Source organism: Pituophis catenifer, unplaced genomic scaffold (assembly GCF_029215685.1).
Source record: "Pituophis catenifer annectens isolate HBS135680 unplaced genomic scaffold, rPitCat1.0.hap2 SCAF_4, whole genome shotgun sequence".
Lineage (NCBI taxonomy): Eukaryota > Metazoa > Chordata > Lepidosauria > Squamata > Colubridae > Pituophis > Pituophis catenifer.
The window spans coordinates 11,694,430-11,721,317 of NW_027256884.1; the positions used below are offsets into that span (position 1 = coordinate 11,694,430).

The 26,888-nt window shown below is 40.0% G+C and overlaps 1 protein-coding gene across 2 annotated transcripts in view; it reads right to left on the reverse strand.

The window, feature by feature from the left end:
- KLHL1 (kelch like family member 1) overlaps positions 1-26,888 on the reverse strand; it is a 163,085-nt gene that overhangs the window by 122,236 nt on the left and 13,961 nt on the right. The window contains exon 2 of one of the 2 annotated variants that reach the window (XM_070942779.1): positions 1,317-1,499. The exons of the other annotated variant lie outside the window; for it this stretch is intronic. Within the exon in view, the coding sequence (XP_070798880.1) occupies positions 1,317-1,499 (183 nt within the window). The remainder of the gene's footprint in view (positions 1-1,316; positions 1,500-26,888) is intronic. 2 annotated transcript variants of the gene reach the window in all.

A 26,888-nucleotide genomic window follows, 5' to 3' on the forward strand; every position in this document is an offset into this window, starting at 1 on the left:
AGTTTAAATTTCTCTCTCTCCAATTTTTATCTTAGCCAAAATATTGTCCTCTACCAATCAAGCAAAATTCTTGTTGTGCTTATAATAACATTTAACCTTAATAACATTTAACATATAATAACATATAATAACATTTAACCTTAATAACATTTAACCTTAGTTACAAAAACACAAGTAGTTAAATAAAATGTCAAGGTAGGAACTAAAACTAGCATATCAACAATCAAACCATCACACTTCTTAATCATAAACTTACACCATTATATGCTTGTTAAGAGGGAGATGTTCTTGAAGAATTGAACATTATTATTATTATTATTATTATTATTATTATTATTATTATTATTATTGGTTAATCTTTAGTGAGATTCACAGCTTTGAGGCTGGTTAATAGCTCAGCAGCTCGAGTCTTAACCAAGGATATTTTATTATTATTATATTATTATTATATAATTAATTATATAATTATTATAATATTATTATATTATTTTATTATTATAATAATTATTATTTAATTATATAATTATATAATTAATTATAATAATATAATTAATTATATTATTAATAATTATATATGTAATTGGAGCCCTTGGAGCAATACCCAAAGGGCTACCCCGCTATTTAGAAATTCTAAATTTGCCAGACTTGAACATTTTGACTCTACAAAAAACCACCTTACTCGGAACAGCTTACATCCTCCGATGATACCTTAACAGTTCCTAGGTCCTTGGTTAGGACTCGAGCTGCTGAGCTATTAACCAGCCTCAAAGGCTGTGAATCTCACTAAAGATTAACTAATAAAATAATAATAAGAAGAAGAAGAAGAAGAGGAGGAGGAGGAGGAGGAGGAGGAGGAGGAGGAGGAGGAGGAGGAGGAGGAGGAGGAGGAGGAGGAGAAGGAGAAGGAGAAGGAGAAGGAGAAGGAAGAAGAAGAAGAAGAAGAAGAAGAAGAAGAAGAAGAAGAAGAAGAAGAAGAAGAAGAAGAAGAAGAAGAAGAAGAAGAAGAAGGTGGTAGTATTACAATTAAGTACTTGGTTGATAGGTAGGAAGCTGGCAACAACCCGTATCAACCATTAGCGCCAGTCAATGGTATTTGTGATGCATTTTTGAATGTTCAGTTGACTGAGTTTCATGTTTAATGAATAAAGTAAATAATAATAATAATAATAATAATAACAACAACAACAACAACAACAACAACAACAACAACAACAACAACAACAACATACTTTCAAGAATGAGGTGCGATTGCAGTTGGTGTTTTTCCACTCCTGCCTAACAAATGGTTCTTGTAACTCTTTTACTTTAATACATACCTGTGTGCAGGTATCTTACGGTTCCCAGCGATCAAAATAACATCACAGAGTTGCTGTTGCTTCAAGTAGCTTTCCATCTTTCTGAAGGTCTGCTCAGCATGGTGGACAGCTTGGTAGAATTCTTCAGAACTACTAAGGTCCATATCGCACTGAGGAGTCAAAGGATGATTGGTTGCTGAGAGCCTATAAATCATGAAAGGAAGGGAGGGAGGGAGGGAGGGAGGGAGGGAGGGAGGAAGGAAGGAAGGAAGGAAGGAAGGAAGGAAGGAAGGAAGGAAGGAAGGAAGGAAGGAAGGAAGGAAGGAAATGATGAATATTTTTCCAGACTAAATAGTAATGACTAAATCAAAAGCATTTCAAAGCTGATAAGAATTCAATTTGCCTCTCCTCCCCTCATTACGTAAAATCTTAATAGACAGAAGTCTTCGTTATCTAAATTAGGTACAAAATCAGTATATCATTACTGAGAAATGTATCCTCATTTACACAGGATTATATTCCACCGGGGGAAAAAACACAACATTTAAGCATAGCTAGCTTATTCATTCTATTACCTGTATAACTTGTACCCTGGTTGTTATTCAGTTATAATTTTTGTTCACAAAACATTTGCCCTAATTTTTCAGAGAAAATTGCATATAATGCACCGGGCTAGTTTTGAAGATTTAATAGTACACAACCATACCTCTGTCCTAACCAAACAGATAAGAAGATGCCAGGAGACCTTTTTCTGATAGTCTGCTCTTGTATGTTTCTGGCAATAAACTCGCATTGACTCACTTAATGACTGTGGCATTCACTTCATGGTTGCCACAAAAGAAGAGCATAAAATTGGGTCAGTCCATTGGAAGCCTTTACTTAGAACAATCATTACTTACAATGGAAATTCCAGGCTCCATTACAGTGATGTTGAAGAATTGTCTATGGAGATGCTCAGTCATGGTTGGAGTTTTGGGTCATGGTTGACCCAAAAGTGTTTTTTCAAGAGGCAACTGGACTTTCTGGTTTTTCTTTGAAGACGTTTCGCTTCTCATCCAAGAAGCTTCTTCAGCTCATTCCCCACCATTCAGTCAGAGCTGAAGAAGCTTCTTGGATGAGAAGCGAAATGTCTTCAAAGAAAAACCAGAAAGTCCAGTTGACTCTTGAAAAAGCACCTTTGGGACAAGTTGAAGAACTGTACCTGTCTAAGGAACTGTTTATGGGGTTACTCTATGCAAGGGCCAACCCTGATCAACCAAAATAACTGGCCAATGGAATGGAAATGGTCAATGAAAAGCATTGAGAATCCACAAACTTACCGAAAACAACCAATTTTGGAACAATTGTTTCTCATTGTCCCCTGAAATACATCACTATTCAGAATATGGGATTTATTGCTAAATATCTGTTGTGACCTAGAATCAATTAGGCATTACCAGACATAATTAGTCTTAAATAAACCTATTTTATTATAATAGCTGGGAATTACTTCATTCCCAGCTTAGTCCAAATTAATTCCAAAACAAGTCCTTTAGAAAAAGTCCTTCGGGCTTATCACAAACCTTTATCTTCTTTGGCACCCTGCCAAAGGACTTTCTTGGCAAAGTCCCACAAAATTCAGAAACAAGAGACGCCGACTGGAAAATAGATGTAGCAACGTTGCTTTCCTACAAAGAGCCCAAGAGCCTTTGTTGCTCTTTTAAGCCTTACGGGAGGGGCCAATCACCTCCTGTCCTTACTCCCAAGTCATCCCTTTTGCTTTAGCTGCTCTTGCCTTCTGGCAGCTCTGCATATGCATGCACTAGGAACAGGCTCCTCCTGTTCCTCTGCCTCTCTGCTGTCTGACTCTGGAGGCTCCGGAGTCCGTGCATCGCTCCCAGATGGCCCTGGCTCCATCTCTGCCTCCGATGCAGAGCCCTCATCTGGGCCTTCCCCTGATTCCAGGACTGGCCCATGGTCTTCCCCAGCCTCCTCACTCTGCTGCTAGCTCCACGGGCTGCTGGCGGACCACAACAATATCTTTTGATTCAGAGCTGAAGATAACATATGGCTGAACTTGCTTATTTCGAATAAAGTCACAAGTTTCCTGGGCAACTACATGAATTCTATTTAGAGGGCGAAAGAAGTGGAAATTCAATTGGATCTTTATTGGATAGAAATTGATAAAATAAAGTATGATTTAATCTAAACAGGATTAAAATTAGAAAAAAACAAGCAGCTCTGTGAGTGTTTTTTTTTCTTTTCTTTTTTAGTGTGAGGTTTATTTTTAAAAATGTAGTTCAATGTCTTCTGGAGATAAGGCAGCTCTCTTAGAAAGGTGTTGACAACTCTTTTTATTTCTTCCGAATTCTTTCCCCCACCCCTTTGATCATATGGTGAGCCAGAACTTGCCAAAACTGTATTGAAAGTTAGTGAGAATGTAATAAAACACTGAATTTATTTACTTTTCAGAACCCTCCTGGGTATTGTTCAGGAAATGATGTCCATTTTTTTTGCCCCAATTTGGCTACTGTAGAATAATTTTTATTTTAAATTCTGTTGTGTTTTTCTTAATTTATACAAGGAAAAGAAGGAGGAGGAGGAGAGGAGGAGAAGGAGAGGAGGAGAAGGAGAAGGAGAAGAGGAGGATGAGGAGAAAAAGAAGGAGAAGAGAAGAAGGAGAAAGAGAAGAAGAGGAGGAGGAGGAGGAGGAGGAGGAGGAGGAGGAGGAGGAGAAGGAGGAGAAGAAGAGGGGGAGGAGAAGGAGAAGGGAGGAGAAGAGGAAGAGGAGGAGGAGGAGGAGGAGGAGAAGGAGGAGAAGAAGAGGAGGAGGAGAAGGAGGAGAGGAGGAGGAGAAGGAGAAGGAGAAGAGGAAGAGGAGGAGGAGGAGGAGAAGAGGAGGAGGAGAAGAAGGAGAAGAAGGAAGAGGAGGAGGAAAAGAGGAGGAGGAGGAGAAAGAGAAGGAGGAGGAGGAGAAGAAGGAGAAGGAGAGGGAGAAGAAGAGGAGGATGAGGAGAAAAAGAAGGAGAAGAGGAAAAGGAGAAAGAGAAGAGGAGGAGGAGGAGGAGAAGGGAGGAGAAGGAGAAGAAGAAGAGGAAGAGGAGGAGGAGAAGGAGGAGAAGAGGAGGAGGAGAAGGAGAAGGGAGGAGAAGGAGAAGAGGAGGAGGAGAAGGAGAAGGAGGAGAAGAGGAGGAGGAGGAGGAGGAGAAAAAGAAACTGAAATTAAATGTTTTACCTATACACGATTCTTTAAAAAAAAACAAAAAGAAAAAAAAGACAAGACAAAAACACAAACACAATGCTGCTTGGTGAGCTGCCAAGTAGGATTATTAGAGGCATGATGAAGTCAACTATCCTTTAAATATTTGATCAGCTGTTGCACAAATAGTCTCAACTCCACGGTGTCGTGCCTGGCTGCAGAGAATATTTTTGGAAGTAACAAATTCAAACAGTGAGACCCCAGTGACAAGGTGAATTAGGATTCCATGTGAAGCATCCCGTCTTTTGAAGACCACGCATATAAAATCATATCCTAAATGCCAACTCCATTTTTCAAGATCCGGTATATTTTAAATATATATCTGGACTTTTTTTTTTTTTTTTTTTTTTTTTGATACTAAATAAGTAATGATGAAGAAACTTCTTTGGTTAAAGAAAATCCGTTTTAGATTTAGAATGAAGGGATTGGTATTTTCCTTCTTCAGCAAGTTTTCATCCATAGACAGCTGTACAATTGATTCTTTTCTGGCATTAGGATATTTCTAGTAGATTTTGCCATAATTTTGACTCCATCTACCGATAAGCTATACTTGGAGTGTGAAATGATTTACCGTATTTTTCAGAGTATAAGACGCACCTTTTTCTCCCCTAAAAGGGGGTGAAAATTTAGGTGTGTCTTATACACCAAATGTAGCCCTGCCCACCCACTGGCCCCCACCCTTTGGCCTCTACCTCGCAGCAGTTACCTCCTTGCAAGCAAACAGCAAGAAAAAACAGCTCCTTTCAGCTTCAGCACAGCCTAATTAGCACAAGTTGATTAGATCGGCCTCCCGACTCTCAGCTGATTTGCTCCCAGCTGTTTTGCGCAGGGCTCTGCTGTTTGCTGCAAAGAGGTAAATTGCTGGAGCAGATTTTTTTTTTCCTTGTGCTAATGAAGCTATGCTGAAAACGAAAATGAAAGTAAAGCAGGCTGTTTGCTGTTTGCTGCAACGAGGCAAAATTGCTCAGAGACACAGGCAGAGGGAAATTTCTTTTTCTTTTTTTCGTCACCAAAAAAGGTAGGTGCATCTTATACTCCGGTACATCTTATACTCTGAAAAATACGGTAAGTTTCTATTAGCAAATTCATTATGGTTTTCTTTTTCTATCTTCCTTCTGTTCGAGCAATTTCAACCAAACTTGGTACACAGATGACTTACCCTCTGGAAACGAATACTGGGGTGGTTAAGACACCCCTGGGTGTGTGTCTGTGTATATGTGTTCCAGCATAAATGTGGAACACCTGGGCCGATAAGGAGAGCGAGTCCTAGAGCGACAATTGTTTGTGATGTCAGTTCTTTTTCAGCTTTCTCTGGAAAGGCAGCCGTGACACTCTCCTTCCAGTGGAGCAATGGGGAAGCACCTGATGGATTTGGGGCAAAGTGCCAGGATTGTAGACAGGGTGGGAAAGAGGAATGCATGGGAGGGGGAAGGGAGAGGGCAGGGATGATGGGCATGGGAGTAGGGAGAAGAAAGGCCCCTCTCAATGGCTTCCTGTCAGACAAAGTTTTCTACATCTATAAATACCCGGGCAATGCCAGATTACCAGCTAATAGCCTGTATAATTCAGATACTTCTGCCTTGACTTTTTCATTCATTTGAATAGCCATTTCAGCATTACGAAGGTATGAAATAGCAACAGCACTTAGACTTATATACTGCCCCATAGCACCTTACAGCACTCCCTGGGCTGTTAACAAGGTAGAAGCATTAGTTGCCTATTGCCCCACCCGCAAAATCTGGATCCTCGGAAGGATGGAAGGCTGAGTCAACCTTGAGCCCTGTCAAGATCAAACTCCTGACTGGGGTCAAGCAATGATATATAGGGTTAGATAAATCTCTACCATCAAAATAAATCAAGAAAGGTTTTTTTTTTGTTGTTGTTGTTGTTTTTAGTATGACTGCAAGGCACAGCTGGAGGGCTTTGCTAGCGTTTTCTTTTCAGACTGAAACATTTTATACACAGGCATAACCTTTCACAAGTTTTTTGCAGGAAGAAATGAAAGAAAGAAAAGACAGAAAATGAGATAATCAGGCTCCTGATTCCCCCGTCCCTTTATTTAGGAGCATTACTCATAAATATTAGAGAATCCCTTCTAAGTCTTGAATTGAGTGTGCAAGAAACAGCTCCTCCTTTTTTTCAATTACAGAGGGTTTCAATTACTCAAGGCTTCACCAAGCTCACCCATGCTTTCCTATGAGCTGAAATGGTAATCTGGATTTGAAGCATGTGGATCAAATACATTGAGGGTAGTAGTCATGTTCATTGGTCTTTTAGGTTTTCTGTTGTTGGAAGAAATCTCCTTCTGGGTTCAATTCCAAGTGGGGAGAAAGACACTGAAAATATGGTGGCTGTTTGGAAATACGGTTTTAATGGTGGACACGATCCCATGCCTTGATGGTGTGGGGTGAAGAAGAAAAAGGGCCGAGATGCTGAGACTCCCTGGGTTTTATGCCCTCTGTTGGGCTTTGAATTTGAGCTCATATTCTGATTGGTTGTCAGACTCCCATGGGGTCATCCAGGGGCAACTCTGTAGGCTGTCTTGAGTCCCAAGCTTGGCTGAGACTTGCTGGGTGATGTAATCATCCCATGTGATGAGTTCTGTTGCTAGATGGGTAGAGGGAGTGGCTAGATTCAGCCAGGTCGCACCACTTCGGGAGAACCGGTTGTTAACTTTCTGAGCAGTTTGGTGAACTGGTTGTTGGAAGAAATCATTAGGGCAGAGAACCGGTTGTTAAATTATTTGAATCCCACCACTGGGTAGAGAGCTAATCCTACCTTTGTTGGATCTTGGGTGAGGGTATTTGCCTAGGAATAGACCTAGCTATCTCTTTTTCTCTTAAGTGCTGACATTTGCTGTGGGCTATTGAGGATGGTGGGAGCTATTAAGAGTGAGTCTGTTTCTTGCCTAAAAAAACATGTTTCTCCATTTCTCATCCAGGGAAATATAATATTCTTCCCAAGGTGGATAAAAATCAATGATTTTTTAAAAAAAATAAAAAAAAACCCAGATTTTTTTATTTAAATTGGATTTTTTTGATTTAAATCGGATTTTTTTGATTTTTATCGAATTTATTTTAATAAAAAACTTTTGGAGTAAAAATCTATCATAAGATAGTTTTCTATTTAAGATACATACATAATTTAGTTTATTCAGCATGAAATGGAGCTTAGTTATGTAGCATGAGGCTGTATATTCTGCAACACTGGGACTATCGGTGCGTCAACAGTGGGTCAAAGGAGTAGCAGAGATGACAGTTGTTCTTTAAAAATTATGATTTAAATCGAGTTGATTTAAATCAAGCCTTTTTACTAGTGATTTAAATCATGATTTAAATTGTGATTTAAATCAACTCGATTTAAATCAAATCCACCCTGATTCTGCCTTTTTAATATTTCCTCGGATATTTCATTTTTCTAGGAGAGGGGTGGGTGCTAACTTCCTACACTGTAGAGATTGCAACCAGGATGGTTGCATAGAAAGTGGAATGGGCCAACTTGCCGCAGCCAACTCACTGTGGCCAACTCATCACAGCCAACTCGTCGGAGCCCACTCACTCTGGGACAACTCATCACAGCCAAGTCTCTGTGGGACACCTTGCCCACAGAGGACAATTTAACAATTTGATTTAATTATTGAAAATAACTTTTAAAATATTTTATTTTTTGTCATTCACATCTCATCCTGTCCCTCCTTTTTATATCCTTTCTTTAATGATTTTATTCCACCAATTCTTTGATATTAATGCAACTCTTGTCCCACAATGAGTTTTCCCATGATGAGTTGGCCTGTGGCAAGTTGGCCATGGCAAGTTGGCTGTGGCAAGCTGACTATGGGGAGTTGGCTGGGGGGAATTGGCCACAATGAGTTGGCTGTGGTGAATTGTAATAGACCAACTATTCACTAAGTCTGCATTACTATTAATCTTCTCATCATTCCTATCACCCATCTCCTCCCACTGATGACTGTATGACTGTAACCTGTTGCTGTATCCTTACGATTTATATTGATTGTTTCCTAGTATGATTCGGTTGCTTATTTGTGCCCTATGACTATCATTAAGTGTTGTACTTTATGATTCTTGATGAATGTATCTTTTCTTTAGATGTACACTGAGAGCTTATGCACCAAAAACAGTGTCCAATCACACTTGGCCAATAAAGAATTCAATTCAATTCAATTTTTTAAAAAAAGAAAGAAAGAACAGGAAAAGAACATAGACACCAAATTCTGAAGGCCTGAATGAATTATAATGCCAGCAACAAGTAAAAGAAAGACATTGAATGTCTCCCGAATCAGCATCGAGACTGTCTCTCTGAGAAAAAGGGAAGGAAAGAAATAAAAACTCAACTTCAAGAAGGAGAAAAGAGGTATTAAAGGAAAAAAGGACATTAACAATAATGTTCCAGAGCCAGCTGCTAGCCAAGGGAGAAGCTATATTTGATTACAACCTAAAAATTTAATCTTAGTTCAATTGTAGAACTTTTACAAGCACCATCGATCAAATGCTCTTGTTTTAATCAAGATGCTCTTTCTTCCGTTACTCATTTAAGTATTCATAACTTGCAGTAAGTTTACATTTAGAATATGTCTATGTTTATAGTAAATTATTATATAATATTGGAATGTGCATTTTGATGAGAATCTGGGGCAAAATGTCTTGCTGAATCCTGCTCAACATGACTGTCTCTTAAATTTAAATCAAAGAACAGAAAACATATCCTAAACAAGAGCGCTTCCATTTTCTCTTTAGGGCAACTAATAGCCATAGAACTCAGACTTATATATCTCTTCACAGTGCTTTACAGGCCTCTCTAAGTGGTTTACAAAGTCAGCCTATTGCCCCCAACAATCTGGGACCTCAGTTTACTACTTCCAAGGTTAGTAGAAGGGTGAGTCAACCCTGAGCCGGTCAGAATCAAACTCCTGGCAGTGAGCAGAGTTGGTCTGCAATACTGAATTCTAACCACTGCACCACCACGGCAACTAAACTAAACTAAACTAAACTAAACTAAACTAAACTAAACTAAACTAAACTAAACTAAACTAAACTAAACTAAACTAAACTAAACTAAACTGATGCATAGCCTAGATTCATTTACTATAAAAGCAACTCCAAGGTTGCTCCCAGTCCTCACAGCTGCTTGGAACAATATTTGATGATTTTCTCATTAGAGACAAGCCTGACCAAGTAATGTCCAATCAGTCTTCAACTCACAAAGTAGGACAATTCACATTATGTTCACAGAGTGCAGAGAAGAGCAACAAAGATGATTAGGAAGAGGCTAAAACGTATGAAGAACGGTTGCAGGAACTGGGTATGTCTAGTTTAATGAAAAGAAGGACTTAGGGGAGACATGATGGCAGTGTTCCAATATCTCAGGGGCTGCCACAAAGAAGAGGGAGTCAAGCTATTTTCCAAAGCACCTGAGGGCAGGACAAGAAGCAATGGATGGAAACTAATCAAGGAGAGAAGCAACTTAGAACTAAGGAGAAATTTCCTGACAGTGAGATCAATTAATCAGTGGAACAACTTGCCTCCAGAAATTGTGAATGCTCCAACACTGGAAGTTTTTAAGAAGAGATTGAATAACCATTTGTCTGAGGCGGTATAGGGTTTCCTGCCTAAGCAGGGGGTTGGACTAGAAGACCTCCGAGGTCCCTTCCAACTCTGTTATTATTTTATATTATATTATATTATTATATTATATTATATTATATTATATTATATTATATTATATTATATTATATTATATTATATTGTATTATTATATTATATTATTATATTATATTATATTATATTATATTATATTATATTATATTATATTATATTATATTATATTATATTATATTATATTATATTATATTATATTATATTATTATATTATATTATATTATATTATATTATATTATATTATATTATATTATATTATATTATATTATATTATATTATATTATTATGTTCCCCTGAAGTTTCTCTGGGATCAGCATGGGAAAACTCTAATCAGCAACTCTTCACTCTTTCCGGTTTAGTACCTGAGGAGGATGTAGAAGGCTGGCTTTTGTTAGGTTGAAGAGGATCCTATATAATTACTAGAACATAATGTGACCTTGTTAAAACTTCTATTTGACTATTAATTAGTCTTCCCAACAATTATCTCTTCGCTTCAGCCCTGTCTGAAATGGAAATAATGACTTCTCTCATGGCTGCTACAAGCCTGGATGAGATAAATGTTCTAAATAATATCGCTAAACACCTTTTTAAGTTGCATATTAATTATAAACTAATAAGTCTGTGTTTCGTTTTTCATGGTTGCTGAATTCTTTTGTTACTCAATATGTTATTCCAAAGGTCGGAAATTTACTGCTTTCTGATACAAGACCTTTACAAGGTGAGAAATTCCCACTCCCATATTTTTGCCGGAACGAAGGGGTCTCCTATATCTCCAGGTTTCTTTGTGGTTTGATCATTTGATATTTGAAATTTGAAAAGAGAGTTGTCCAGTAATACACACCATGTTGTTGTGCAAAGACTTGTGACTTCCAGAAGACACCCATGGCTATCTTGAGTGAAGCACAGGTAATCCTCGATTTATGACCACAATTGAGCCCCAAATTTCTGTTGCTATGTGAGACATTTGTTAAGTGAATTTTGCCCCATTTTACCACCTTTCTTAAGGGACGCAGTGGCTCAGCAGCTAAGAGGCTGAGCTTGTCGATCGAAAGGTCAGCAGTTCAGCGGTTCGAATCCCTAGTGCCGCGTAACAGGGTGAGCTCCCGTTACTTGTCCCAGCTTCTGCCAACCTAGCACTTCAAAAGCAGGTAAAAAATGCAAGTAGAAAATAGGGACCACCTTTGGTGGGAAGGTAACAGCATTTGGGGCACCTTTGGCGTTGAATCATGCCGGCCACATGACCACGGAGACGTCTTTGGACAGCGCTGGCTCTTCAGCTTTGAAACAGAGATGAGCACTGCCCCCTAGAGTCAGGAACGACTGGCACATATGTGCAAGGGGAACCTTTACCTTTACCTTTACCACCTTTCTTGCCACAGTTGTTAAGTGAAACACGGAAATTGTTAAGTTAGTGGGTTAAGTGATTCTGGCTTCCCCATTGACTTTGCTTGTCAGAAGGTCATAAAAGGCGATCACACGAATTGTCGTAAATATGAGTCAATTGCCAAGCGCGTGAATTTTAATAATATGGCCATTGGGATGTCGCAATGATCATAAGGGTGAAAAACAGCCAGAAGTCACTTTTGATAGTTGTAACTTAGAACAGTCACTAAAGAAACTGTTGTAAGTTGAGGACTATGTCCATTGTAGAAAAATGCTCCATAGACCAGGGATTCCCAACCTGTGGGCCACAGCCCACTACTGGCTGGCAGTCTATTCACAACCAGGTCACGTGACAAGTGTTATAGGCACTTAGGATCTCACTTGCAAGAGCATTGCAGCAGTAGTGGGTTTCAAAACCCATCACTATCAGTTTGCTCGTGGGTGCACATGTGCTTGTAGATGCATGCACAGAGACATCAGGGCAGGTGGACAGAGACTCCCGCCGGTGCCGCTACCAGTTCGGCCCGGATTGGGTGAACCAGTAGCAACCTACCACAGCATTGCAGGCACTTGCAGCCCCATTCGTGCAAGCAACAGATGCTCGCATGTTTGCACATACACATACATACTTCTCCCACAAAACCATCCTCTCTTTCTCCCCTATCCCTCCCCTACCCTGCTCCAGGCTACCAACATAGAAAGTTTGGGGAACTCTGCCATACACCACGAACAGTTTGGTATACTTCACGCTTAATATTTATCAAATGAATGGATTTAGAACGCAAAAAGGAATGAAAAATGCTAGCAAATTGGCAATATGTCTGTTTTATGAAGCCACAGCAGACAGGACGAAAGAAATAACGCACGTATACATCACACTTACACACATAAACATTTATAAATGTGAAGTGATTTTTGAAAAGAACTTATTTCCAATCTGTTCACTCACCCCAATTGTTTGATTGTTATCCATAATACGAACAATTTTAATACTTGGTGAAAATTTCAGATAGTTGTTTTTTTTTTTTTAGAGAGAGAGAGAGGATAGCTTGAGTGGGCAAATTAAATTTTTATTCCAGATTTTAAATTTTTCATAAGGTTTAAAGTTATAAAATGTTAATTTGGAAATGAAGGTTCTGAAACATTCGGCTGAAAAAGACATCAATCATCCAAATGAAGCATGCACATTTATTCATGAGTCTTGATTTATTAGAAGCCTCTCATTCTTTTTCTTCTCCTAATTTATGACTTGCAGAAACTTTGCTAAAAATCTAGCAACAGAAAATGAAACATGAGATTTCATCAAAATATTCCTCTATGGCCATTAAAATGATAAAATATCACTAATCAATATTTATACAGACAGGAAATTCAACAGGGCATGGAACATGATAATTCTTGTACTTTTCTTTCCCCAGTCCCAGGTCTCTATCTCATAATATGTAATTTCCTGATAAGTGTCAACTCTTTCTGAATTTCTTTACATTTATATATACCTTTATAATAGCTTTATGTTAAGAATTTCATTACATTCACAGATCTCTATGCTTTTACTGTATTTTTCGGAGTATAAAACGCTCTACACTATAAGACGTGCCTACCTTTTTGGGGGTGGAAAACAAGAAAAAAAAATCTGCCATTGCCTCCAAGCAGCCATTCGGTATTTATCTGGCCTTTTCACCATGGCCCATTAAGCATTGCCGCCATCCATTCGCCACCACCCGTTTGCCGCCGCCACAGAATGTTTGGCGTGGCCTATTCACCACTGCCGTAGTCCATTTGTCATGGCCCATTCACCGCCAGTGCGGCCCGTTCAGCATGGCCCATTCACCGCCACCCATTTGCCGCCGCTAATCCCTGCCGCCTGGAACCAGCCGAAAATGTGGGTGTGTGTTTGTGTAAGTGTGTGTTTATGGGTGTGTAAAATGAGCACCTGGATTTTTTTTCTTTATACTTAGCATACTATAGACTGAGTCAAAAAAATTCTGTTTTGGTGACTTGTTTCTGATGTAGTTTGTATTGAAAAGCAAAGAACGTAATGGCATTTTTACTATCAATAATATTCAAAATGAAGAGAAAAGGTATGCTTACCAAGCCACCTGTTTTAAAGATGCTGAGCTTGTTGATCGAAAGGTCAGCAGTTCAGCGGTTCAAATCCCTAGTGACGCATAATGTGGTGAGCTCCCGTTACTTGTCCCAGTTTCTACCAACCTAGCAGTTCGAAAGCACATAAAAAATGCAAGTAGAAAAATAGGGACCACCTTTGGTGGGAAGATAACAGCGTTCCGTGCGGCTTTGGCGTTTAGTCATGCTGGCCACATGACCACGGAAATGTCTTTGGACAGCACTGGCTCTTCGGTTTTGGAATGGAGATGAGCACTGCCCCCTAGAGTCAGGAACGACTAGCACATATGTGCGAGGGGAACCTTTACCTTTACCTTATGGCCTTTTAGTGTTATTACATGAAGGAGGAATTGAATTCCTTCTTCATGAAGTTTCATTCAAGAACTGAATGAAGAAACCTCTTGGATGAGAAGCAAAATGTCTTCAAGGAAAAACAAAGCCCAGCTGCCTTTTGAAAAAGCACTTTTGGGACAACCATGACCTGGATGACTGAGAATCTCCGTAGACATCCTTCAAATAAATCCTCATCCCTGTGGTAATTGTCAGTTTTCCACCAGGACTTATCATCTACCAAGGAAAATCTCTGTGCCTTCACAGCATGGCAAAGGACAGTTCCCCCAAAACCAGTTTTCTTTGAAGCTTTTAAAAATATTCTCAATCTGTGGCTAACATGATTTGAGCACTTCTCTAAATTCCCTTCCTTTTAATTCCTAATTTCCTTGTAATATTCTGGCAGTTGATACAGATGTCTGAAGCATTCACATCTTTTCTTAGAAGAACATACTGTAGCTGTTTGTGTAACTTCTTGTACATTCTATTCTTGTAAGGCATTAAAAAAAAATACAAAAAGGAAACAGGAAAATCATAAGTTTAAAATGCAATTTCATTGAAAAGGTCAAACAGTAGTGGTAGTGCTTGGCAGATAAGAAGATATTTAATGCCAGATACAAGCTGCTTTTCAAAGTCTGCTTTATATTGAAATTCTTATAACACCCTTTCAAACATAAACATGCTGTACTGTGAGTCTCCGTGGCATTAAATCCTATTAAACATGGATCAACAGAAAAAGTGTAACAAGGTTAAATTGTGTTCATGGAAGAGCCCTAATATGTTCATTCAGAAATAATTATGTACTTGGAAATCAGGTCAACAGCTACAGTTTATTTACCCATCTAAGGTTAAATCATGTTGAAATCCTCAGCAGCTTTTAGAGAGAATTGTAAAGCTACAAGCATCGTGCAACTCGTGCTATTGTACAGAATGACAAGTACAAATTAAGTAAGCCAGTGTTTATACAAAACCAAAATTACGCGCTGTCAAATAACATGCATTGTTTTGTTTGTTTTGTTTGTTTTGTTTTGTTTTGTTTTGTTTGTTTTGTTAGTTAGTTAGTTAGATAAGTCAATCCAACTTTTTTGGCTGCCCATCTATCTCAGGAACTATTGGTGGACGGCAACCAAAAACAGAATGGAAAAGAAACAGAACATCATCAGAGTTGGGAGGGACCTTGGAGGTCTTCTACTCCAACCCCCTGTTTAAGGAGATCCTATACTATTCCAGACGAGTAGCTATCCAGTCTCTTCTTAAAAGACTCATCCACAATTTCTGAAGGCAAGCCATTCCACTGTTTAATTGTTATCAACTGTTGGGAAATTTCTCCCAGGTTGTTTCTCTTGTTGATTAGTTTCCATCCATTGTTTCTTGTAGTGCCTTCTGGTGCTTTGGAAAATAGCAATTTTGATAAAACCAACACCAACGAAACTTGGATCAAAGCTCAGTAAAAACAAACTATTCCACAGATGTCCTCGTTATAGAATTCCCACCTGAGGTTGTGACCCCAATGTCTGGGAAGAGAGCCAGATTTTCATGGCCTTGAGAAAAGCTAATAGAGTAAGGAGATGAAGATTCACAGTCCTCCAGGTAGAATTGTCTGGAAGTTGAGTTATAGTGACTGGACTTATTTTTTGATTGGTTTGAGATGTTCCGTTGCTTATTTCCAAGCACCTTCTTCAGTCTAAACAAGTTGGTTAGAGGAATCTGAGTAGGCAGAAGGTCATTGGAAGAAGAAGGTGCTTGGATGGGCAGCAAAATATCTCAAATCAACAAGTATATGTCCAGTTGCCATGACTCAACTTCCAGACAATTCTACCTGGAGGACTGAGAATATTCATTGACATATTATTTACTTTATTCATTAAACATGAAACTCAGTCAGCTGAACCTTTAAAAATGGGTCACAAATACGAGTGACTGGTGCTAATGGTTATATGGGTTGCTGCCAGCATCCTAGGTATCAACCAAGTACCTTCTTAAGATATACGATGTTCCAAGTAACACAGTTTTTTGCAGTTCCGCTGGTGTTATTGCAGGAAGCTGCAATTTGTTGATGTATTTTATAAAATTCTTGGACATGGTACCAAGTGCCCCGATGACAATGGGTATCACGGTTACATGTTTCATCCATAGCTGTGTAGTTTCGATGGCCAGGTCGCGATATTTCATGATTTTTTTCACTTCTTTTTCTTCGACTCTGGCATCTCCTGGTATTACGATGTCAATAAATTGTACGTTTCGGTTTTTGATAACTGTGATATCTGGCGTGTTGTGTTCCAAGTGACGATCCGTCTGTATTTGAAAGTCCCACAAGATCTTCACCTTCTCATTTTCTATAACTTTTTTCACTTTATGTTCCCATGACTTTTTGGATACAGGTAAATCGTATTTTTTACATAATGACCAGTGGATTAATTTAGCAACTATTAAATTATTAGTATTATTAGACATATTATTATCTTTATTCATTAAATATGAAACTCAATCAACTGAACATTCAAAAATGCATCACAAATACCATTGACTGGTGCTAACGGTTGATACGGGTTGCTGCCAGCATCCTAGGTATCAACCAAGTACCTTCTTAAGATGTACAATGTTCCAAGTAGCGCAGTTTTTTGCAGTTCTGCTGGTGTTATTGCAGGAAGCTGCAATTTCTTGATGTATTTTGTAAAATTCTTAGACATGGTACCAAGTGCCCCGATGACAATGGGTATCACAGTTATATGTTTCATCCATAGCCATGTAGTTTCGATGGCCAGGTCGCAATATTTCATGATTTTTTCCAGTCCTTTTTCTTCAACTCTGGCATCTCCTGGTACAGCAATATGAATAAACTGTATGCTTTGGCCATTATTATTATTATTATTATTATTATTATTATTATTATTATTATTATTATTATTATTATTATTATTATTATTATTATTATTATTATTATTTTGCCACCTATTCACCCATGGAGACTCAAGGCAGCTTACAGAATACAAAAACCACATTTAGAAAGAGTAAAACCAATTTTAAAAGAATTAAATAAATTAACGTAATAAAATCACCCCCATCCCCCACCTCCTGCCCCAGCAACAGCCAATCACATGAGCCATTGAATGGGCTCCATCCCGCTCTGGATTCCCCAGCCCCGCTGGCAGGACCAGGTCTTCGGCGCCTTCCGGAAGAGAATTAGAGTGGGGGCCATTCTAATCTCTGGGGGAATGATGTTCCAGAGAGAGGGAGCCACCACTGAGAAGGCCCTTCTTCTGGGTCCCACCAGGTGTATCTCCCTCAGGGATGGGACCCACAGCATTCCCTGCCTCCCTGCTCTGATGGTTCAGGTAGATGTGACCGGCAAGAGACGGTCCCTCAGATAACCTGGTCCCAAGCCATATACTTGCCATATACTGGCCGTGGGAAAGAAACCCTGCTGTTGGTGCAGACTATTCTTGAGAATTTTAGGAGTTGGGCACATTCTAACAATCTCTGCCTACTCAGATTGCCCTCATCAACTTGTTTCAGACTGAAGAAGCTGCTTGGATGGGTAGTGAAACATCTCAAACCAACAAGAAAATAAGTCCAGTTTCATGAAGTACTAGCCTAATGCACTGCTAGAAAAAATATGCAAATGTGTTACTTGAGAAGTCATTTATATCAGTGGTGGGTTCCTCCTGGTTCGGTCCGGTTTGGCCGAGCCGGTAGCGGTAATGATATGATGATATGACTATTTTTTTTACTACCGGTTCTGTGGGCGTGGCTTATTTTGTGGGTGTGGCTTGGAGGTCATGTGACTAGGTGGGCGTGGCTAGCTGGTCAGAGTCATTTTTGGAAGGTCCTCGCACTTACGACCAGTCCTCGCACTTACGACCCGACTCATTTGTTTGCTTTTAACACTGATCAGCTGTAGGATGGCCCTTTGAAGCCCCGCGGCAAGAGTTTAAACAGTTTTTTTCCCTCTAGTCATCAGCTGGGACTCAGGAGGCAGCAATAGATTGGGGGTGGGACCAAATAAAAGGTAAGAATAACGTGAGTGGAGGGGGTGGGAGGGCAGGGGGGAGAACCGGTTCGGTGACGTCATATCGTCACCGCTACCAGCTCGGCCGAACCGGACCGAACCAGGAGGAACCCACCACTGTTCCAGGCCCACCAGAAGTCAGGAAATGGAGGGGGTGTTGTGAAGGCTGTTTTCACCCTCCCCAGGCTCCTAGAAAGCCTCTGGTGCCTGGGGAGAGTGAAAAATGAGTCTTCCCCACCTCCCCGGATGCCCTTCGGAGGCCAGAAACAGCCAGTTTCCTGACTTCTGGTGGGCCTGGAAGGCCCGAAAATCAGCTGGCCAGCACACGCATATGCACTGGAGCTGAACTAGGGCAATGCTCGCGTGCCCACCAATATGGCTCCATGTGCCACCTGTGGCACGCGTGCCATAGGTTCGCCATCACGGCTCTATAGTATTTTTTCAATCATTGTGAAGTACTGTATTGTAGGCTTCAGGCTATATTTATGTTCAGGATGATTCTGTATATTTATACCCGATCACTCTGTCAAATTTGTTAAGGGTACACGTAGCAACTTTATACTGCAAGACAGATGGAGAGTGAAGAGTTCATTGTGTGATGATCTTATCAACCTGTTCCGATGCATGAATTCTGGACATGTAAGCCATTTCTGTATCTCTTGGCTACTTTTAGGAGACCCTGCCCTTGTGTTTGGCACTCTAAAATTCTGTGCAACAGCATGTAGAACATGTCGGACATGAAAAGACTCAGTTTGACTATTTACATCTATGCAGCCCGTAATTAATCCTGTGCCAACTTCAAGATGTTGATAGAATCTTAGTTTTATAGCCCTCCATATTTAACCAATGCCTAGAACGGTGTTATGCATACATGAGCCTCCCACCGGTGTGTCTATGCCCAGGCTCATAAACATTTCAAGTCATGTAATCTGAAACAGTTTTTTTTTATCTCCCCAGACTTTTAACCCTAAATTTAACTTCTGCTTTCTAATTAGATAGCTCTTAATGTTTGTTAGTTATCCCCTCCCTTAGATTTAGGCTTAATTTAGACTATTTTATAGCGCAGGGTTATACATGTGCGATTGTTTTTAGTATTTTTTTCCTTCTATATAGCTTTGCATTGTTCACTTCTGCTACTTCTGCTTCTGCTTCACTCTGCACTGGACCTCCCCTATGATTCGTTTAGTTTCTTTCTTTCTTTCTTTCTTTCTTTCTTTCTTTCTTTCTTTCTTTCTTTCTTTCTTTCTTTCTTTCTTTCTTTCTTTTTCTCCCTCCATCCATCCATCCATCCTTGCTTCCTTCCTTCCTTCCTTTCCTCCTCCCTCCCTCCATCCATCCATCCATCCATCCATCCATCCATCCTTCCTTCCTTCCTTCCTTCCTTCCTTCCTTCCTTCCTTCCTTCCTTTCCTTTCCTTTCTTCCTTCCTTCCTTCCTTCCTTCCTTCCTTCCTTCCTTCCTTCCTTCCTTCTTTCTTTCTTTCTTTCTTTCTTTCTTTCTTTCTTTCTTTCTTTCTTTTTCTTTCTTGAAGAGTATATATGAATGAAGGCAAATATGTGTGTCCCAGGATAATGTTGCAGGATCCAATCTGGATCAGTCCCTAGGACCAGAGGTTTTGTCTTCCAACTTTCAGACTCATGCTAGGCTACAGAGAAGTTCCCTGAGGATGGGCTCCAGCACAAGTCTGAAAGTTCGGAAGACAAAACTTCTGGTCCCATTGACCAACCCAGATTTGATCTTGCAAGAGTATATGTGAATGCATACTGGTCTTGGACCACAAAAATTAAACATCCTATTTGATGCAGCATAGTAATTTGTCCAAACCAAAGACAAATGGCTAAATCATTTACGGGACATGACATCCCAACATAATCATCACCATTGGACACAAGGGAACTGGATAGATGCCAGTCGATCCAATGCTAAAGGACCAGGGGTAGGACTGACTTTGATTCTAGTCTGGTCTGGAACTGAATAAGATACATGTTTACATGGACCCAGCCCATGTATACATGTTACTTATAGGACAGCAACCCAAAAAGCATAGATATAAAGTTCTAGTTTGGAGGCTTTGGACTGGATGATCTTTTCAGAAGTAACCTTTAGGTCAAAGGTACTCTCCTTCTACAGACGAGCTCTCATCTGGGCTTCAAACATCCAGAGGACCACTTGATAAAGCAAAGAGAAACAGAAATGCAGAGCCTTAGCCACCTTCTAGTGGAGTAAAGTCAGAGCTAACAAGCAGTTTCATTGCCTGTATGGAGACAGGGAGCTTCAAGTATTGAAAGCTATGAACCGAGTCCGATACTGGACTAAATTCCATTGAAGCCAACCACGGGTAGGCTTCAAAAATTTTAGCAAGGGGTTCTCTGCCCAGTTGCTGGGTGGGCATGGCTAGTTGGCCTCCTGCATCACGGTGGGAGGGAGCAATTTTGCCCTCCCCAGGCTCCGGAGGTTTTCCTCAAGAGTCCGGGAGGGTGGAAATGGCCTTCCAGGCTCTGGAGACCCTCTGGAAGCTAGAAACAGACCCATTTCTGGCCTCCCCAAACTTCCAGTAAGCCTGTTTTTCCTCCCTGAGCCTCCACACACATCCTGCACTTACCTGCATCCAAAACGGGCCGCGTAGGGACTCCTGGGAGGGGCAGGGAGGGGATGAGTGAAGCCAGCAAGGAGTGGGATTTGGGGGTTCTCTGAACTGCACAGAATCTTAGCTAGATTCTCTCAAACCCCTGCAAACCCCCAGCAGCCCACCCCGAAGCCAATCCAATCGGCTTATCTCTGGGAATCCTTGATCTTTCTCTCTGGGCAGACAACTGCTTTTCCCTTCTGTACAAAATCTTTGCTGTTTTTAAATTTGGACTGCTTTCTGAGTTCAGTCTCAAGGCCCTCTGCAATTTCCAGTCTTGAACTATTAAGAAACCTGTTAAACCTTTGGAGAACAGAGCATAGTTACCGTATTTTTCGGAGTATATGACTCACCGGAGTATAAGACACACCTTAGTTTTTGGGGAGGAAAATAAGAAAAAAGCTGATTGGCAGGTGGATCGGCCTCCTGGAATACCCCCCCCCCAACCAGCTGTTCCCAGAGGTGAATTTTAGCAACAGGTTCCTTGGTTGTGAGCTCTGTGCCTTGCTTTTTTTTTTTTTTTTTGCCTTTTCCTCTGCCTCTGAAAGCCTCCAAAACAGAGCTTCAGAAAAAAAGCCTCTGAAGCTCTGTTTGGGGGCTTCTTTTCTGAAGCTCTGTTTGGGTTTTTTTTTTTTCCTGAAGCTTTGTTTCTGATGCTTTTTTCAGCCTCTGAAACCTCCATTTGAGAAACTTGTCAGGGCTACATTCAGAGTATAAGATGCACCTAGATTTTCACCCTCTTTTTTTGGGGGAAATACTCTGTCTTATACTCCGAAAAATACGGTACTCTAAAGACACTAATGCAAAGCCCCTTCTGCTATATGTTCTGTATTTGCATGTTCTGTTTCTAAGACCACAATATTCCCCATTTTCTTTCTTTGGGGGAAGCCAGTGAAATTCTATAAGCACTCTAGTCTCTTCTCTCTTTTTATTTAGATATTCAGTATTAGGATAGATTTTTAAAAAAAAAAACAAAAAAACAACACAAATGGTTGGAAGGAAAAAAAAATCAGGTCCAGTTCCAAGCCGGGAGAAAGAGACTGGAAATAAAATGGAGGCAGGCTTCAGGAAAGAAGGTGTCAGGCGTGCCTCCTTTCAGTACTCAAGAAAGAAAAACCCCGACTCCATTTTCACAGAGAAAGATACTTTTACTGAATATGAACTGAATGAAACGAAAGAAAAGCAAGGTCTGAGGCAATAGACGCAAAAATCACATATAGAAAATATCCCTAAAACTTCCCCCCAATCGTCCAGTCAGGATTATCCAATCCACATCCACCTCAGGGATCACGTGGGGTGCAGCTTCCGATGGTGCCATCCTCCTGGTATTCCAGGATGGTTGACCTTGAGTGGTTATCAGTGCTCTTCCCAGCTGCAGAGAAAACACTGAGGAAAACTTTCTCCCCTCTTCTCCACCAGCTCATTCAAACAGCTCCCCTCTCCCCCCGTTACAATGGCAGCCGACCAATCAAGCAATAAAAAGGTGGAGGCTGACAGAAGGTTTCTATTTATTTGGCAGCCAGAAACTTCAGTGACAACAGTGTCTGACAAAATGGGGTTGAGATAGATGGGCTTTTATACATTCTTTGGGGCTTTGGGATTTGAGGTGCCTGTCCATTGTGAAATGTATTTTGACCTGTGCTTGAGGGTGCCCTTTTAGTATTCTAATCATTGTTGTCTGATTCCCATTGTGGCTGGGAGGACATACCCTGTCCTTGGAGCTGGATGAGGGAATGTAGATTTTAGGAGTCTTATTGTTTTCCTACTTTTCTAATCCCATCAGCTCCAGCCTTCTGTGGGAGCTGTGGCTGAAGGCATTTTGTCTATGAATAGGGTGGCCTGGCTTCCTTAATGGATATGAAATATCCATCTCTAAAGACTTCAGGTTTCTGCTTGAGGCTGTTTTCCTATTGCAGGAAGACTGGAGCTATTTTCTGCCTTTAAGAACATGTTTTTTTTTCCTCTCTTTTCCTTTAGGGGAAATATACTATTCTGCCACTTTTAATATTCCCCAAAATATTTCATTCTTTGGAGGGGGGGGGTTTCCCACAAAATGTACTCCCATCAAATGTGGTCTGTGATTTTACTAATCCCCAGAAGAGCTCAACTAACTCAACTCACTTTTGCTAACTCTGGGACTGCAAAGAGAGAGGGAGAAATTATACTTCTTTGTAACCACTTTATTTTACGATTTATGCTGGTTTTGTCCTGACTCATCAGTCAAAATTATTTATAAAGATCTCATCCAGCTCTCTGCCTTTCCTTTATCTGACTCCAAACTGAGAGAAGCCTGGAGCTTCCCTCTGCACTCATCCACAATGAATTTCTATATATTTTTATAGCTGTAAACCCACCTTCAGAGTAAACCTCAATTACTTATATGGCTCTCAGAATGAATGTTTGAGCATTTGCTTTCTTACTGAAAAAGGCATAATAAAAGGCTGCACACTGTTCTAAACTCAAGATTAAAAATGTATGGATAGAATCATGGTTATGAGTCAGGTTCACTTCAATGGAATGGAAAACTTGGAGGCTGAACTGAAATGCCAGATACATCATTTTCATGCTCGTCTGCCTGGAATCCACACTGTATATCGGACATTAATACGATTGAGCGGGTCCAGAGATATTTCACGAAAGAGTACTCCACTCCTCTACTCACAATAGAATCCTTTATGCCACCAGACTTGAAATTTTGGGCTTGGACAATCTGGAACTGCCGTGCTTGCAGTCTGATCTAAGTATAGTACACAAAATTGTCTGCTACAACTTCTTACCTGTCAACGACTACTTCAGCTTCAACTGCAATAATACACGGGCAAACAATCAATACAAACTCAAGGTAAACCACTCCAAACTTGATTGCAGAAAATACGACTTCAGCAACAGAGTGGTCAACACCTGGAATGCTCTACCCGACTCTGTTGTTACATCTTCAAACCCTCACAGCTTCAACCTTAAACTGTCTACCATGGACCTCACCCCATTCCTAAGAGGTCCATAAAGGGGGTGTGCATAAGCGCACCAGTGTGCCTACCGTCCCTGTCCTACTGTCCCCATTTATCTGTATTTACTTCCTTTTTTCATGCTTATGTTCATACTTATACTTGCTACCTTGTACATGTTTGACAAACAAATAAAATTAAATTAAATAAATAAAAAACAAAAATGAGGACTCTTCCCTGAAATCTAGTGGGATCTAGCAAGCAATTTTGCAAGCCCCCAACTCTTTTTGCCAAGGAAGACTAAATAAAATCCCTCACCTGGTGGAAAACCAGGAGCTGAATCACACTTGCACCTAGCCTAGGAATGAGTATTTTTCAGTTTTACCCTTGTGATGTTGCCTTCTTCTTCACCTCAACCATTAGGTGAACAGGATGAAGCTATCCTATCTTTATTGTATTAATATTAGGGCTTCTGTCTTTATGTTGGCATCTTTCAACGTTGGCATCAAGGCTTATAAAAAATGTATGGCTTTGTCAACAGTTTCCTTGGCAGGAAGGAAGATATTGGGAACAGAGGTATCAGAGGCAGGTGGGTGATGAGCAAGGCTTTTTGAGAGAGGCCAATTTCAGTTCAGCAATGATCAGAGGTGATATTTAGCCAGTTCAGGCGAACTGGTAGGATAAAGATGGTAGAAATAATCCATGCTCTAGAATAGGGATCTCCAACTTTAGCAACGTTACGACTTGTGTACTTCAACTCCCAGAATTCCTCAATCAACCATGCTGGCTGAGGAATTGTGGAAGTTGAAGTCCACAAGTCATAGCATTGCCAAAGTTGGAGATCCCTGTTCAGAGCATAGATTATTTAAACCATCTTTTTTTTCCCCATCTTATCCCACCACCTTGTCTGGATATCCTTTGCATTCCTCGTTTCTCAGACTTTCATCATTGCTGAACTGAAATCTTTCTACCCATCCTTGACTCTGCTCTAGAACAATGTTTCTCAACCTCAGCAGCTTGAAGATGTGTGGACATCCTCTCCCAGAATTCCCCAGCCCAGCAGAATTTTTAGGAGTTGAAATCCACACATTTTCAAGCTGCCAAGTTATGAAACACCGCTCTAGAACCCAAACAGACAGCACATAACATAATATGCTTCCAAATGTATAAAATTCTTCTTCTTCTTCTTCTTCTTCTTCTTCTTCTTCTTCTTCTTCTTCTTCTTCTTCTTCTTCTTCTTCTTCTTCTTCTTCTTCTTCTTCTTCTTCTTTCCCTCCTCCTCCTCCTCCTCCTCCTCCTCCTCCTCCTCCTCCTCCTCCTCCTCCTCCTCCTTCTTCTTCTTCTGCATTTTCTAAACTCAAATGATGGAAAACTAGTCTCAAGTTATTCTTAAAGTTGCTAATAAAAACATGGAAATTATCAGTGGTATACTACAGGGGGGAAAAATACCTCTTTCTCATGAAATAGTGTTAGCAGTGGAAATTCCTTATTTTTAAAATGACACCTGTGTAGAGGCTGACTTAGTAACTCAGCAGGTAATTAGGCAGATGGTATATAAGAAACATGCCTTTATATTTTTTCCTTAAATTATTTCTTTATTCATTGAAGGATTCAAAGGAGACATTTACAGTCTTATTTCTAAGCATCTTTTCTTAGAAACAAATTAAAGGAAAAGGTTATAATGGCTGAGATAGCACTATAAATAATGTCACAGAAATAGTATAGTTGCATTGATTTAAAGAAATGGATAATACTCAACATGGAGAAAATTTACTTGGGGGAAACAATGATAATGTACAATGAAAGTATCTTGTCAAAGAAAAGATAGCAATAAAAAGCCAATTTTGGCTCAGATATGAAAAACAGTCAGACTTCAATGCAAAATGATCATTCGTATTGATTTATAGCCATTCTAGGCAATAAATGAAAATAATGATCCTGTTTGCCATTGTGTATCAGTGTCTTCTTTTCCTACTCTGTAACAAAAAGCCAATTTTCATTGGCCTGATTATGGTTTCCAAATTGTTATATTATTACATACTTTGTTAACTGATCCCTCAGCAAGTGGGGAATATCTCACTAATATGATCAAATTCTAGGCAGGGGATGATATGTCTTTAATTACATACCAAATGATTTACAATAGCAAAACTGTATATTTTTTTCAGGGATTTATGTTTGCATACCTGATTTTGTGAAGGTAGTGACACTGAAGGTAGTGACAGATTTTATTTTCCTGTTCTCCAAGATCACCACAGATGGGGACTGCAGCCAAGAAATTAAAAGACGCTTGCTCCTGGGGAGAAAAGCTATGGCAAATCTAGACAGCTTAATAAAAAGCAGAGACATCACCCTGCCAACAAAAGTGCATATAGTCAAGGCTATGGTTTTCCCAGTTGCATGTGAAAGTTGGACCATAAGAAAGGCTGAGCGCCAAAGAAGAGGCCTTTGAAGTATGGTGCTGGAGAAGGTTCCGGCGAGTCCCTTGGACTGCAAGGTGATCAAACCGGTCAGTCCTAGAGGAGATCAACCCTGACTGCTCTTTAAAAGGCCAGATCCTGAAGATGAAACTCAAATACTTTGGCCACTTAATGAGAAGGAAAGACTCACTGGAGAAGAGCCTGATGCTGAGAAAGATTGAGGGCAAAAGAAGAAGGGGACGGCAGAGAACGAGGTGGCTGGATGGAGTCACTGAAGCATAGGAGTGAGCTTAAATGGACTCCAGAGGATGGTGGAGGACAGGAAGGCCTGATGGAATGTTGTCCATGGGGTTGCAATGGGTCGGACATGACTTCATAACTAACAATAACAACAACCTGATTTTTGGAAGTTTGGGTCTTTGAAAACCATGAAGCTAAATTGTAGCATAAAAGCTCCTGTTATGTTTGGGAAATCTTTTAAATTATCACCATTCCCTTTCACAAATTTTCTTCCAAACCATCCATGAAATCAAATAAAACCAAAAATTATTTTGTATTATTTCATTTCTCTGACCGAATATTGTAAATAATTCTGCTCATGGGTCTACTTTGTCTTTTATTATGAACTTCCGTGCTAGAATCTGAAAGCAAGTTTCACAACAAAAAATGGGTATGTCTGTAAGCTCTCATTGGACTGGTCTATCTCCAGAGGTTCAGAATTATTCAGAATTAGTTTGTAACTAATGGCATTAAATGAAGATTCATACCTTTGGATGTAATATTTGTTGGTTTCAAATCATCTCTTTTATCTGAACAGCTTTGAGTGAGTTTTCTTCCCCCCAC